Source organism: Macaca fascicularis, chromosome 6 (genome assembly GCF_037993035.2).
Source record: "Macaca fascicularis isolate 582-1 chromosome 6, T2T-MFA8v1.1".
Classification (NCBI taxonomy): Eukaryota; Metazoa; Chordata; class Mammalia; order Primates; family Cercopithecidae; genus Macaca; species Macaca fascicularis.
In genome coordinates this window covers 125,533,404-125,547,534 of record NC_088380.1, presented here as the reverse complement: position 1 = coordinate 125,547,534, position 14,131 = coordinate 125,533,404, and the positions used below count along the sequence as shown (strand labels likewise).

The following is a 14,131-nucleotide window of genomic DNA, read 5'->3' as shown; positions in this document are numbered from 1 at the left end:
TGAGAAACCATTTTATACCTACTAGATTGGCAAACATTTTTAAAAGTCTGATAATACTAAATGTAGGAGATGACATGGAACAGATGGAACTCTTATTCGGAACTGAAGGGTGTGTATAACTACTTTAGAACACAGTTTGTCATTGTTTCATGATATTGCAAATGTGCTTACTCTAGTACTTAAATCAGTTTCACTCCTACGTGTGTACTCTAGTGACACTCCTGTAGTTCTAGACTAAGATGGGTTAATTTTTATTACTGTTTATAATAGCAAATAACTTTAAATATCCCAAATATTTCAATGAATACATAAATTGTGGCAAATTCACAGAGAGGGATTCATAAGATAGAAATAAACTGAATATACCGCAGCTATAGGAATAATATGGATGAATACCTGAGATAACAGTGTTAAAAAGACAAGTCATAGAAGAATACATAACCTTTTTATAAAGTTCAAAAATAGGCAAAATCGAACAGTGTCTTATTTAGGATACCAAAAAGTAAGAGAATTATTAAAAATTTAGAGTAGTGGCTATTTCAGAAAAGGTGGGTTTATTAGGAGAACTTTTACTGTTTTATTATGGACATTCATAAGTGAACTTGGATGGATCTTGGTTCTCTTTCTCTGGAGTATACTGGGAGGAGCATACTGACAGTGTCAGTCATTTTGGACATATTCCATTTCTTAAATGGTTATTAGAGGATTCAAGGATGTCAGTGTTAATCTTATACTTCATAGCTCAACTATTACCTATTCTATTTTATAAATATTAACAATTTTATAATCATATTTTGAAAATTAAGGTGTTGGAAAAGTAAATACCTTGAAGTAAATAGTCATTTTCTCTGGCTGGTGACACTACAGGGCACTTGACGTTTTACATTATGCATTTCTAAATCTTGTGGGTCTTTAATAATTAAAATGCATTTTTTATATTTAGAAAAGATAATTATAGAAAGTAAAATAACAAATGCAAAATTTTTACAGTATGTTTCTAACAAGAGTGGTAACCTTGAGTTATATGCTATTCTATTAAACTGTTATATCAGTCTTGATACTAAAGATATTCTTGCCAATCACCAGGCCCAATATTTACTCCCATTGCAGACTTTCAGATGAACATCTTTATCTTTCATCAGTATTTTAATAAGTCTAAATTTAGGTTAGTGTTTTCTTTATTGGTATAATATACTTATGTATCTATTTATATGCAGTATTAAACAATTGCCTGCATTCAACAGGAATGGGCTAAATAAAGAAAAACAATAAATAAAAATTTAAAAAGTCCCATATCACTTGCTTTAAGTAAAAGTTAATTTTAAAGGCTGTGTGATAAATACCCCTTGCTTGCAAGACACTGCCTGTGCAAGACACTTTTTTATTTAGAATTTCTTTTAGAACCTATAACTAAGTGTAAATATGTAATCATAAGAGGTTGAACTTAGTGTAAATATGTAATTAAAACTTTTTACCACAACTTCTTATAATTTCATATTTATACTTAGTTATAGGTCTGAAAATGATTATTATTATATTTTTTAAGACAGAGTTTTGCTCTGTCATCTAGGCTGGAGTGCGGTGGCGCAGTCATGGCTCACTGGAGCCTCAACCTCCCAGGCGCAGGTGATCCTCTTGCCGCAGACTCCTGAGTAACTGGGACTACAGGCACATGCCACCACACTTGGCTAACCATGGTTAACACCTGGGCACTGGCTTGTTGCCCAGGCTAGTCTCAAACTCTTCCCACCTTGGTCTCCTGTTGTTGAGATTACAGGTGTGAGCCACTGTGCCCAGTCAACATTTTAATTTTAAAGGAACAAAAATATAAATTATATGGTTTCAAATCCATATTTCTATGATTAATTTAAAATCTTTAAAAAAGTGTAACTTTATATAGAATGTGAAATATTTTAGAAACATATGAATGATGTAATTGATAATGAAACACTAGTTTCCCATAGTATCAAGTTTATACCTATTTCTTGAGTTGACTACCTTGAAGAATATGGTGTATCTCCATTTTTATGGGAGAATAAATAAATCTCTATTTTGATTTTTTTTGTGTGTTTGCTTTTGTGTTTATGTGATTAGACAAATATAATGGTTGTAGAAAAGGTCTTTTTAACATCTACTTTTCTTATATGACTATATAATTTAAAAAATTGCATATTCTCTTTAGAATATTTTCTAAATGAGTGCTCTAAAAATGTCACCTTAAGGCATAATGTTTGGAAAACATAATGTATTTATATTCTTGATGTAGATTTCAATAACATGCTAAGTTTTGCTCTGGTTAAATTTTTCCTGTATCCTCAGAGAAATTAATGACAATATTTTGACATAAGGTTTTCAGATTTTGCATTATTAAAATTAGAGTTGCATAGAATAAAAGAAAGCAATCCTTTTACTAGTCCTAGGAAAGGATTAGATAAGCATGGCATGTTTTATAAATTAAACACAGTTCTTATTTGGATCAAAAGTCTAAGCAGTTTTTATAGATTTCTCAGGTTAAATGGAAATGTATTCCACTTTTCATAATGTGAAAAAATGTCTAAATTTGTAATTGTAATATTTGTATGCTGTGAGCTACCTCCACTTTATAAACTTACCAAAGTTCCTCCAGAGATACAAATTATGACTAACAATACTTGTTAACCAATTTAAAATTTTCCAACTAAAAGTTAATAATTGATTAAAGTAGTTGTTTATCAGCTTTCTAAGCTGGAATTCAGACACAAATCCTTAACCTTTTTAAATACTCCCTTTCTCCACTCCTTATCCCCACATCTTCTTCCCCAGTAAAGTCACAAAACTCCCTAAATTTAAGTATTAAAATTTTTTAACTTTGTAGATTCAGAGGGTACATGTGCAGGTTTTTTACAAGGATATATTGCCTGACATTTAGGTTTGGGGTGTGACCTACGTAGTGAGCATAGTACCCAATACATAGTTTTTCAATCCTTGCCCTCCTCCCTGTTGTGTCTGTGGTTCCTATCTTTATGTCAGTGTGTACACAGTGTTTAGCTCCCACTCATAAGAGAGAATATGCAGTATTTGATTTTCATTTTCTGTGTTAATTTGCTTAGGATAATGGCCTCCAGCTGCATCCATGTTGCTGCAAAGGACATTATTTCATTCTTTTTATGGCTGTGTAGTATTCCATAATGCAAATGTACCACATTTTCTTTATCCATTCCACCAATATGGGCACCTAGGTTGATTCCATTGTCTTTGCTATTATGAATAGGGCTGCAGTGAACATATGAGTGCATGTATCTTTTTGGTAGAATGATTTCTTTTCCTTTGTGTATATAGCCAGTAATGGGATTGCTGGGTTGAATGGTGGTTCTATTTTCATTCCTTTGAGAAATCTCTAAACTAATTTCTACAGTGGCTGAACTAATTTACATTCCCACCAACAGTGTATAAGCATCTCCTTTTCTCTTCAGCCCTGCCAACATCTGTTATTTTCTGACTTAAAAAAATAATTTCAACTTGTGTTTTAGATCGGGGGTAAACGTGCAGGTTTGTTACATAGGTATATTGTGTGATGCTGAGGTTTAGGGTATGAATGATACTGTCACCCAGGTAGTGAGCATAATACCTGATAGGTAGTTTTTTAGCACTTGCCCCACTCCCTCTCTCCTCTCTCTAGTAGTCTCCAGTGCCTGTGTTCCTGTGTTTATGCCCATGTGTGCCCAGTACTTAACTCTCACTTACAGATGAGAACATGTGGTTTGGTTTTCTGTTCCTGCGTTAATTCACATAGGATAATGGCCTCCAGCTGCATCCATGTTGCTGCAAAGGCATGATTTCATTTTTTTAATGATGAATGCATAGTGTTCCACGGTGTATATGTACCACGCTTTCTTTACTGAATCCATCATGGTTGATTCCGTGCCTTTGCTGTTGTGAATAGTGCTGCAATCAATCTATGAGTACCTGTGTCATTATGGTAGAACAATATATATTCCTTTAGATATATATATATATCCAATAATGAAATTTCTGGGTCAATTGATAGTTCAGTTTTAATTTCTTTGAGAAATCACCACAATGCTTTCCACAGTGGCTGAATTAATTTACATTCCCACAAGCAGTGTATAAACATTCCCTTTTCTCCATAACCTCTTGCCAGCATCTGCTATTTTTTGACTTTTTAATAATAGCCCTTCTGACTTGTGTGGGATGGTATCTCATTGTGTTGGTTTTTTTCTTTTCTTTTTCTTTTCTTTTCTTTCTTTTTTTTTTTTTTTTTTTTTGAGACAGGGTCTCTCTGTCGCCCATGCTGGAGTGCAGTGGCACAATCTTGGCTCACTGCAGTCTCTGCCTCTCGGGTTCAAGCAATTCTCCACAGATGTGTACCACCATGCCCAGCTAATTTTTGTATTTTTAGTAGAGATTGGGTTTCACCATGTTGGCCAGGCTGTTCTTGAACTCCCAGCCTCATGTGATCCACCCACCTCAGCCTCTGAAAGTGATGGGATTATAGACCTGAGCCACTGCACCCAGCCTTGTTGTGGTTTTGATTTGCATTTCTCTAATGATTAATGATACTGAGCATCTTTTCATCGGCTTGCTGGCCACATGTATGTCCTCTTTTGAAAAATGTATTTTCACATCCTTTGACCACATTTTAATGGGGTTCTTTGTTTTTTGCTTGAAATTTGTTTAAGCCCCTTGTAGATTCTGGATATTTGTTTGATGCATAGTTTGCAAATAATTTCACCCATTCTGTAGGTTTTCGGATTGCTGTGTTGATAGTTTCTTTTTCTGTGCAGAAGCTTTTCAGTTTAATTAGATTCCACTTGCCAACTCTTGGGCTTTTGTAGCAGTTGCTTTTGAGGACTTAGTAATAAATTCTTTGCCAAAGTTGATATCCAGAGGGTATTTCCTAGGTTTTCTTTTAGGATTTCTATAGTCCTTGGCCTTACATTTAAGTCTAATCCATTTTGAATTAATTTTTTTTTGAGGTGGCATCTGGCTCTGTCACCCAGTCTGGAGGGCAGTGGTGCCATCTTGACTCACTGCAACCTCTGCCTCCAGAGTTCAAGTGATTCTCCTGCCTCAGGCTCCCAAGTAGCTGGGATTATAGGTGCATGCCACCACGCCTGGCAATTTTTTTTTCTTTGTATTTTTAGTAGAGACAGAGTTTCACCATATGGGCCAGGCTGGTCTCAAACTCCTGGCCTTAAGAGATCTGCCAGCCTCGGCTTCCTAAAGTGCTGGGATTATAGGTGTGAGCCACCCCACCTGGCCATCTTGAATTAATTTTTGTGTATGGTGATATGTAGAGGTCCAGTTTCATTCTTCTGCATATGGTAAACCAGTTATCCCAGCACCATTTATTGAATAGGGAGTTCTTTCCCCATTTTTTATTTTATTTTATTTTATTTTATTTTTATTATTATACTTTAAGTTCTGGGATACATGTACAGAACTTGCAGGTTTGTTACATAGGTATACACGTGCCATGGTGGTTTGCTCAACCCATCATCTACATTAGGTATTTCTCCTAATGCTATCCCTCTCCTAGCCCCCACACCCCCCAACAGGCCCCGGTGTGTGATGTTCCCCTCCCTGTGTTCATGTGTTCTCATTGTACAACTCCCACTTACAACTGAGAACATGCGGTGTTTGGTTTTCTGTTCCCGTGTTAGTTTGCTGAGAATGATGGTTTCCAGCTTCATCCATGTCCCTGCAAAGGACATGAACTCATCCTTTTTATGGCTGCATAGTATTCCAGGGTGTATATGTGCCACATTTTCTTTATCCAGTCTGTCATTGATAGGCATTTGGGTTGGTTTCAAGTCTTTGCTATTATGAATAATGCTGCAATAAACATATGTGTGCATGCATCTTTATAGTAGAATGATTTATAATCCTTTGGGTATATACTCAGTAATGGGATTGCTGGATCAAATGGTGTTTCTGGTTCTAGATCCTTGAGGAATTGCCACACTGTCTTCCACAATGGTTGAACTAATTTACACTCCCACCAACAGTGTAAAAGTGTTCCTATTTCTCCACATCCTCTCCAGTGTATGTTGTTTCCTGACTTTTTAATGATCACCATTCTAACTGGCGTGAGATGGTATCTCATTGTGGTTTTGATTTGTATTTCTCTAATGACCAGTGATGATGAGATTTTTTTCATGTTTGTTGGCCACATAAATGAGACTTTTGAGAAGTGTCTGTTCATAGCCTTTGCCCACTTTTTGATGGGGTTGTTTGCTTTTTTCTTGTAAATTTGTTTCAGTTCCTTGTAGATTCTGGATATTAGCCCTTTGTCAGATGGATAGATTGCAAAAATTTTCTCCTATTTTGTAGGTTGCCTGTTCACTCTGATGATAGTTTCATTTGCTGTGCAGAAGTTCTTTAGTTTAATTAGATCCCATTTGTCAATTTTGGCTTTTGTTGCCATTGCTTCTGTGTTTTAGTCATAAAGTCTTTGCTCATGCCTATGTCCTGAATGGTATTGCCTGGGTTTTCTTCTAGGGTTTTTCTGGTTTTAGGTTTTATGCTTAAGTCTTTAATCCATTTTGAGTTAATTTTTGTAAGGTGTAAGAAAGGTGTCCAGTTTCAGTTTTCTGCATATGGCTAGCCAGTTTTCCCAACACCATTTATTACATAGGGAATCCTTTCCCCATTGCTTGTTTGTGTCGGGTTTGTCAAATATCAGATGCTTGTAGATGTGTGGTGTTATTTCTGAGGCTTCTGTTCTGTTTCATTGGTTTATATATCTGTTTTAATACCAGTACCCTGCTGTTTTGGTTATTGTAGCCTTGTAGCCTTTTTGATTTTAGCTGTAGCCTTTTTGATTTTAGCTACTCTATTGAGTGTGAAATGTTACCCTATTGTGGTTTTAATTTACGTTGGATCATGTTGAACACTCTTTTATGTACCTATTTGCCATTCTTATAACTTCTTTTGTGAAGTGTATATTCACTCTTTACTGCAAGGGGATTATTAGTCTTTTTACCCTGGATTTGGAGTAGTTTGTATATATTGTGGATATGTCTTCTTCTGTATAGCTATCTTCTTGCTTCTACTGTTTAACAGTAATAACAAAAGGATGTTATACATAAAAGATATTGATACATTTAATACTTCTAAGCTGCTGGCAGTTTTGGAAGGAAAGTAATTAGTATTTAAAACACAGACTTTATAACTTTAAATTTAAAACAAAAATTACATTCTATTTTGTGTTTGATTTCAGGTGCAGTTAAAAACTAGCATTTCTAGTCAGTATGTAATTCGGATGCAACCGACTAATAGATGCCTTTCTACACTGGAGTGTGCAGCTGTTGCTCTTTCCATCTTGGAGAAAAATAATTACATACAAGAGGTACGTCTTTGGAAGGTTATAGTTTTTGAAAGTGGGAATTTTCTTGAATTTTACGTAGAAGATTTAGACATGCTTGTTAAATTTGTAACTCATGTGACAAGTAGAATCTTCTGTGATAGAAATTTATGTACTTTTATAACCTTCTTTCCCCTCTGGTGTTTTTCTGTGTTAGTTGAGCATTCCAGATTGCATTATTTAAATATTCATACTAAGCTGTGCAAACATAATTTGTAATACGCTAAATTACAGTTAAGTAGCACAACATTAAATAGTTTTTTGGCTAGATTTTTCTTCTAGTGTTTTCTCTTCTCTTTTTGGTATTTTGTGTTCTCTTGTGCTCAGCCTTTTCTTCTTTTTAGTTAAAAGAACATTCTATAGCAACATTTTAATTTTTGCATTGGTGCTGTTATTTGAGGAGGTATACTAACTTTCTGTTTCTCATATTAACCTTGCTTAGAATGTAAAAAAGACATTTTTCTTGGGAAAAAAAAAGCCTAGAAAATATGAAAACATTATAACCTGCAGTTATTTTAATTTCTATGAAAGCATGATGATTTCATATAAAATTAATAATCATCAGCAAAGAATAATGTTTCAGTGTGCTTACTAACATCTCAGTCTTTTGGAACATATAAGAAACTTAGCATTTGTAGCAAAAGAAAAAATAGTGAAATAAAACCTAAATTGTTATGGTTTTTTAATTATTGAAAAGTTTTGATAAATACAACTCAATAAGAAAGTCAGTGGATAATAAGCACAAATAAATGGGATTTATAACTCTGCCTTCAAAACACTGCATAAACACATGCATGCACACATGCATGTACACACACACGTGAGGTACTCTTTCTTGCCTTCTCTCTCATTATCCATTATGGTTACAGTTATGAGTATGCCTTAAACACTAAGGAAATTTCAATAACAGATGAAAGCTCAGTTCAGAGTAAATGTATTAGCTACCAAGATATTAATCCTAAAGAGAACAAAAATATATCAAAAGCAAGGAGCTTTAAAGAATATTAGAGGCAGGCATGGCCAGGCGCAGTGGCTCATGCCTGTAATCCCAGCACTTCGGGAGGCTGAGGCAGGTGGATCATGAGGTCAACAGATCGAGACCATCCTGGCTAACGTGGTGAAACCCCGTCTCTACTAAAAATACAAAAAATTAGCCAGGCATGGTGGTGGGTGCCTGAAGTCTCAGCTACTTGGGAGGCTGAGGCAGGAGAATGGCGTGAACCCAGGAGGCGGAGCTTGCAGTGAGCCGAGATTGCACCACTGCACTCCAGCCTGGGCGACAGAGCAAGACTCTGTCTCAAAAAAAAAAAATGTTATAAGCAGGCATTGAATTACTTTTTTCCTCTCCTCTACCTTAACCTGTGGAAAATGTCAGAGTTGGAGACTTTTTTTTTTTTCTTTTGAAAGAAGTAGGCTTTTCGTGTATGTGTGTGTGTGTGTGTGTGTGTGTGTGTGTGTGTGTGTGTGTGTGTGTGTTTGAGTAGACTTTGTTTTGGGTCTAGGCAATTTCACTTTCTCTGCCTTTGAAAAAAAATTCATGAAGGACCATAGATTCTTACTTTAAATGAGCAGGGAGTGTTCTCAGACACCTTTCCATCTCCTCTAACCATGTCACCTACTCCCATGTCCCTAGCCATGATCATAGTACTTTATATACCCCATACGTATCTTTCTGTTTATTTACCATCATCTCTGTATATTCTTAAGCAAATATATATACATACACGCTCTTCACAGGTGTCTTTATAATAGAGTTATATAACTCAGTGCTATTGTTTAAACTTGCTTTCTCTACAGTCTCTGCATTTTCTTTTTTGTTGATGTAAAACTCTAGGATCAGACAACATCAGACCAAACAAGGACCCACTGAAAGTTCAAATTTTGAGGGAAAAATATATTCCTTAGCTATAGATTTAAAGCTTACTTTTCTCTCCTTTTGGGTTCTGGAAAGAATTCTCTATGGACTTATATCTCTTATTCCCACAATTGGAAGTGGATCTTTACTACAATCCTAAATGTAACCTTTAATGTTAGTAATGGTGCTGTTATGTTAATAGCAGTTGTAGAATAATAGGGTTGCAGTTATGGAAAGGGTTTGTACTACTACTACTACTACTACTAATTCTCGTAGTGCTCCCTTCTCTCCAGTTTTATAATATTTTGATGTTAATTAATGTACCATCTACTTGTAAAAAAAGATAAATTTAAAAATTAATGTACCATTTTATTTAGGAACCCTATTAGCTAAAAATATTTCAGGCTTTATTTTACAAATGTTCTAGACTCTACAAAGTATTAGAATGAATTCTTTCAAAGTTAACTGATAAGGACGTTTTTGAAAAAATGATATAACATTATATATTTAGGACAGCTTTCTTCATGTTGTTTTAGGGCCTCTTCTTCATCAGCATTTTTTCATTCTTTCATTAATTCTGTTGTTTTATATAACCCAAGGCATTTATTGATGACATAAAGCCACAGGCTGACTTGAATCTTGCTAGATTGTGCTTTGTGATGTGATATCTTAAAAAAACAAAACCAAAAAAGGAATCCTTATTGTGACAACTTGAGACTTGCAAAATACATTCTGAGTGTAATATGTAACAAAAGGCAAAGTTTAAGACAATGGAATGGTGACAGGACCCATTATCTCTTCAGCTTTTGTTATTGTTGTCTGTAGATAAAATTAAACATAAAGTCCCAAAGTAATAGTGAGGTATTGGAACCCTCATTCTGCTTGCTTTGGTTGCCAGGAGTAATTGTACTGCAGTGGCCAGGAGTAGAAAAAGGATGTTTGACGGTCAGACCTGTGATTTGGGAGGTACTGATAACATGGTGGGAGCGTGAACAGAAGAAATACATAACGAAACATCTCAAGTTACTTATTATTACAGATGGCAAAAATTGCCTCCAGCCACAGTTTATAGTAAAAGCTGTTTTCTTAGTGGGGAAATCCCACATCCAGCCTTTTCAAATCTAGTTACAAGAAAAAAATTAGCATCTAGTTACGATAATAAATTAGCATCTTTGTGAAATGCAGTATCAGTCTGCCCTGAACATAGGGGTTTTATTTCCCTCCTGGGGAGGAAAGTGGTGACACACACTTTTTCCCAATAATGTTTTATCAGGGGCATTCTAATAAAACCTTAAGATGGTGGGGGAGAATAGTACATTTTCTTTTTCTTTTTCCTTTCTTTTTCCTCTTCTCTTTGCTTCACTTTGCTTTGCTTTTCTTTTTCTTTTCCCACAGAGTCTTGCTCTGTCACCCAGGCTGGAGTGCAGTGGCATGATCTTGATTCACTGCACCTTCTGCCTCCCGGGTTTAAGTGATCTTCCCACCTCAGCCTCCCAAGTAGCTGGGACTACAGGTGCATGCCACCATGCCCAGCTAATTTTTGTATTTTTTGTAGAGATGGGAGAGGCGGGGGGAGTCTCATGTTGCCCAGATTGGTCTTGAACTCCTAGAGGATTTAAGTGATCCATCTGCCTTGGCCTGCCAAAATGTTGGAATTACAGGCCTGAGCTACCGTGCCCACCAGAGAAGAGTCAATTTTCACTTGGCTTTATTCTATAGAGGCAGGGCTCCTCAAAATAAAGAACTTGGCACAGAATAGCTTTGTTAGTCTGTTGTCTCATCCTCACTCTATTCTAGAGCAGTTTTTTAAGCACCTGAAAGTATGGCTACAGGAAAGTAGCATGATACGGACTTTGAAGTAGTTTTGAATTACAACTTATTATCATCACTTTTGCAAGTGGGCAGACCACATAATTTCTTTGTACTTGTGTTCTTATCTGTAATATACAGATAGTTACCTCATAGTATTTCAAGAACTGAGGTAATAATGAGTAATTGCCACAGTTGTCCGCACAGGCACTCAAAAAGAGTTAATTCTTTTGCCCTTCTTTTCCTCTAATTTTTGCCTGTAGATTGGCAAAAGAAAGTGTGAACTAAAAGGTGGTGGCTTTCATTAGCTACTGCAGTATTTACTGGACTTTTCAGACCTTGGAAGCCTTTAGCTTAGGGATCTTTTTTATTACAGAACCTTCTCTACTTACGAAGTTTTATCATAGGAATTTTTAAAGATAGATGTGGCAGAACCTTTTCTATAGCCTGAATGTTTTGACTGTACCCAATACCAGCGGTTGGTAGTAATGGTTCCTTGAAAACTGTCACTTTTCACATGCAGCAAAAATGATTTACTAGGATAGGCTACAACTTTAAAACTCTAAAGTTGAAATCACATAAGATGACAAAACTTTATGCATCTCTCATGCTGTTTGTCTAGTGGGATTACCCTGAGGACCTCTGCTCATTGCAGTCACCCAGGCATCCATCCTGATGGAGGAACTATCTAGATAATTCATCCCACTTTCATCAAGGAAGGGGCAAGGAAGGTGGTGAATCCTATACCACTTTTAATGCTTCTGCCCTAAGGTGACACATATTAGTTGTACTCACATTTCATTAACCAAAGCAAGTGATATGGCTGTGCCTAACTTTAAAAAGGGATAGAAAATGCCAATCTACTCATGTGTCAAGAAGGAGGTCTGGACTGTTTGTGAACAGCTGTAGGGAGTACCAACAGAGATGGAGTGGGGATCTGATTCAGATCTGCCTGTTTCCAAAATTCATTCTCTTCATTACCTCAGTAAATTGATAGAATCTTGTCTTCAGGATGTAAAAGTTGGAATCTATTGACCATAAGAGTATGAGTTTTCTTCTCTATACAAGAATCTAATAAATGTCATAAAATATCAATAGAATCTTCAGTTTTCTTGTTCTGTATGTAGTCCTAGGTATGTTTCCTAGGTACGATGTTTCAGAATCCAATCAGTCCACTGTGCTGACTCTGTAAAGTATGTAAAGTCATATATTGTTATTTTAGCATTCCTTCTCTTGTTTTCTCCTTTAAAATAAATTATGAGAACATGCTTAAGGAGTTTTCTACAATAATATTGTGCAGAGCCTTTCCAAGATGTTTACCTTTTTTCTTTCTTTCTCTTTCTCCCTCCCTCCTTTCCTTCCTCCTTCCCTCCCTCCCTCCCTTTTTTCTTCCCTTTCCCTTTTCTTTTCCTTCCTTCTTTTTATTTCTTTTCTTTGGTTTCTCATTCTGGACTGGGTGCATTGGCTCACACCTGTAATCCCAGCACTTTGGGAGGCTGAGGCTGGCGGATCAGGAGGTCAGGAGTTTGAGACCAGCCTGGCTAATATGTTGAAACCCTGTCTCTACTAAAAATACAAAAATTAGCTGGGCATGATAGCGCATGCCTGTAGTCCCAGCTACTTGGGAGGCTGAGGCGGAAGAATCACTTGAATCCAGGAGGCAGAGGTTGCAGTGAGCTGAGATCATGCCACTGCACTGCAGCCTGGGTAACAGAGTGAGACTCCATCTCAAAAAAAAAGAAGAAGAAAGTTTCTTATTCTGCCACCGAGGCTGGAGTGCAGTGGTATGATCATGGTCCACTGCTGCCTTGACCTCCTGCCTCAGCCTCCCAAGTAGCTGGGACCACAGGTGCATACCACCATGTCTGACTAATTCTTTCTTTCTTTCTTTCTTTCTTTCTTTCTTTCTTTCTTTCTTTCTTTCTTTCTTTCTTTCTTTCTTTCTTTCTTTCCTTCCTTCCTTCCTTCCTTCCTTCCTTCCTTCCTTCCTTCCTTCCTTCCTTCCTTCCTTCCTTCCTTCCTTCCTTCCTTCCTTCCTTTCTTTCTTTCTTTCTTTCTTTCTTTCTTTCTCTCTCTCTCTTTCTCCTTCCTTCCTTCCCTCCCTCCCTCCCTCCCTCCCTCCTTCCTTCCTTCTTTCTTTTCTTTTCTTTTCTTTTCTTTTCTTTTCTTTTCTTTTCTTTTCTTTTCTTTTCATAGAAACAGGGTCTTGCCATGTTGCCTAGGCTGGTCTCAAACTCGTGGGCTCAAGCAATCCTCCTGCATCAGCCTCCCAAAATGCTGGGATTACAGATGTGAGAGTGTATATTACAGTAAGGAATTATATTTGCCTCCATGTAAGAGAGCCCTTACTGTAGTGGTTAATTCACATGGGGTTTTCTTTTTCTCCTGTAAATCACAAATGCTGAGGTGGGCAGTCCTGACTGGGAATGCAGCTTGAAAAAGACTTCAGGGACAAGTTTTCTTTTCTTTCTGTCCATCATCTTATGTATTTGGCTTTAATCTTCATGTTTATTGTCTGGGAGTCATATGATGCTTGTCCTACCTTCAATCATTTTCTAGGCAGGAAAAAAGGACAAAAACCTATGCCTGCTAAGTTTGTCCCCTTTAAAGAGTATCTCTAGAAGCCCCATCCAAGGACTTCTAGTTACATCTTCTTGGATAGATTGGGTCATTAGTCAATGTAATATTAGTAGCTGGACACATTGCTACCTTGAATATAATTTGAATTATTTTAATAAGGGAGAAAATGAATACGAAGAAGCAACTACCAGTGACTATCACAATTTTTAAGAGTTCATTGTAAATTAAAGCTAATTAGCCCCTTTTCTATCACTTATGTTGTGCGTCAGCCTCCCAAAATGCTGGGATTACAGATGTGAGAGTGTATATTATAGTTAGGAATGATATTTGGCCGTGTGTAAGAGAACCGTTACTGCAGTTATTAATTCACATGGGGTTTTCTTTGTGGGTTAATAAGTTTTCATGTAGACATTGTCAATTTTTTGTAGTTAAATCTATCAATCTATCAGTTTTTCTTTGTTTCTTTTGTGATCCTGTAACAATCTGTTCAATTGTTTTTGCTATATTTTTGAAAACATCTG

The 14,131-nt window shown here is 36.4% G+C and overlaps 1 protein-coding gene across 3 annotated transcripts in view; it reads left to right on the top strand.

Moving 5' to 3' along the window:
- Positions 1-14,131, top strand: part of DTWD2 (DTW domain containing 2) — a 207,070-nt gene that overhangs the window by 141,957 nt on the left and 50,982 nt on the right. For all 3 annotated transcript variants that reach the window (XM_073994087.1, XM_045394134.3, XM_015451411.4), the window contains one exon: positions 7,223-7,351. In XM_073994087.1, coding sequence (XP_073850188.1) covers positions 7,223-7,351 — 129 coding nt within the window. The remainder of the gene's footprint in view (positions 1-7,222; positions 7,352-14,131) is intronic.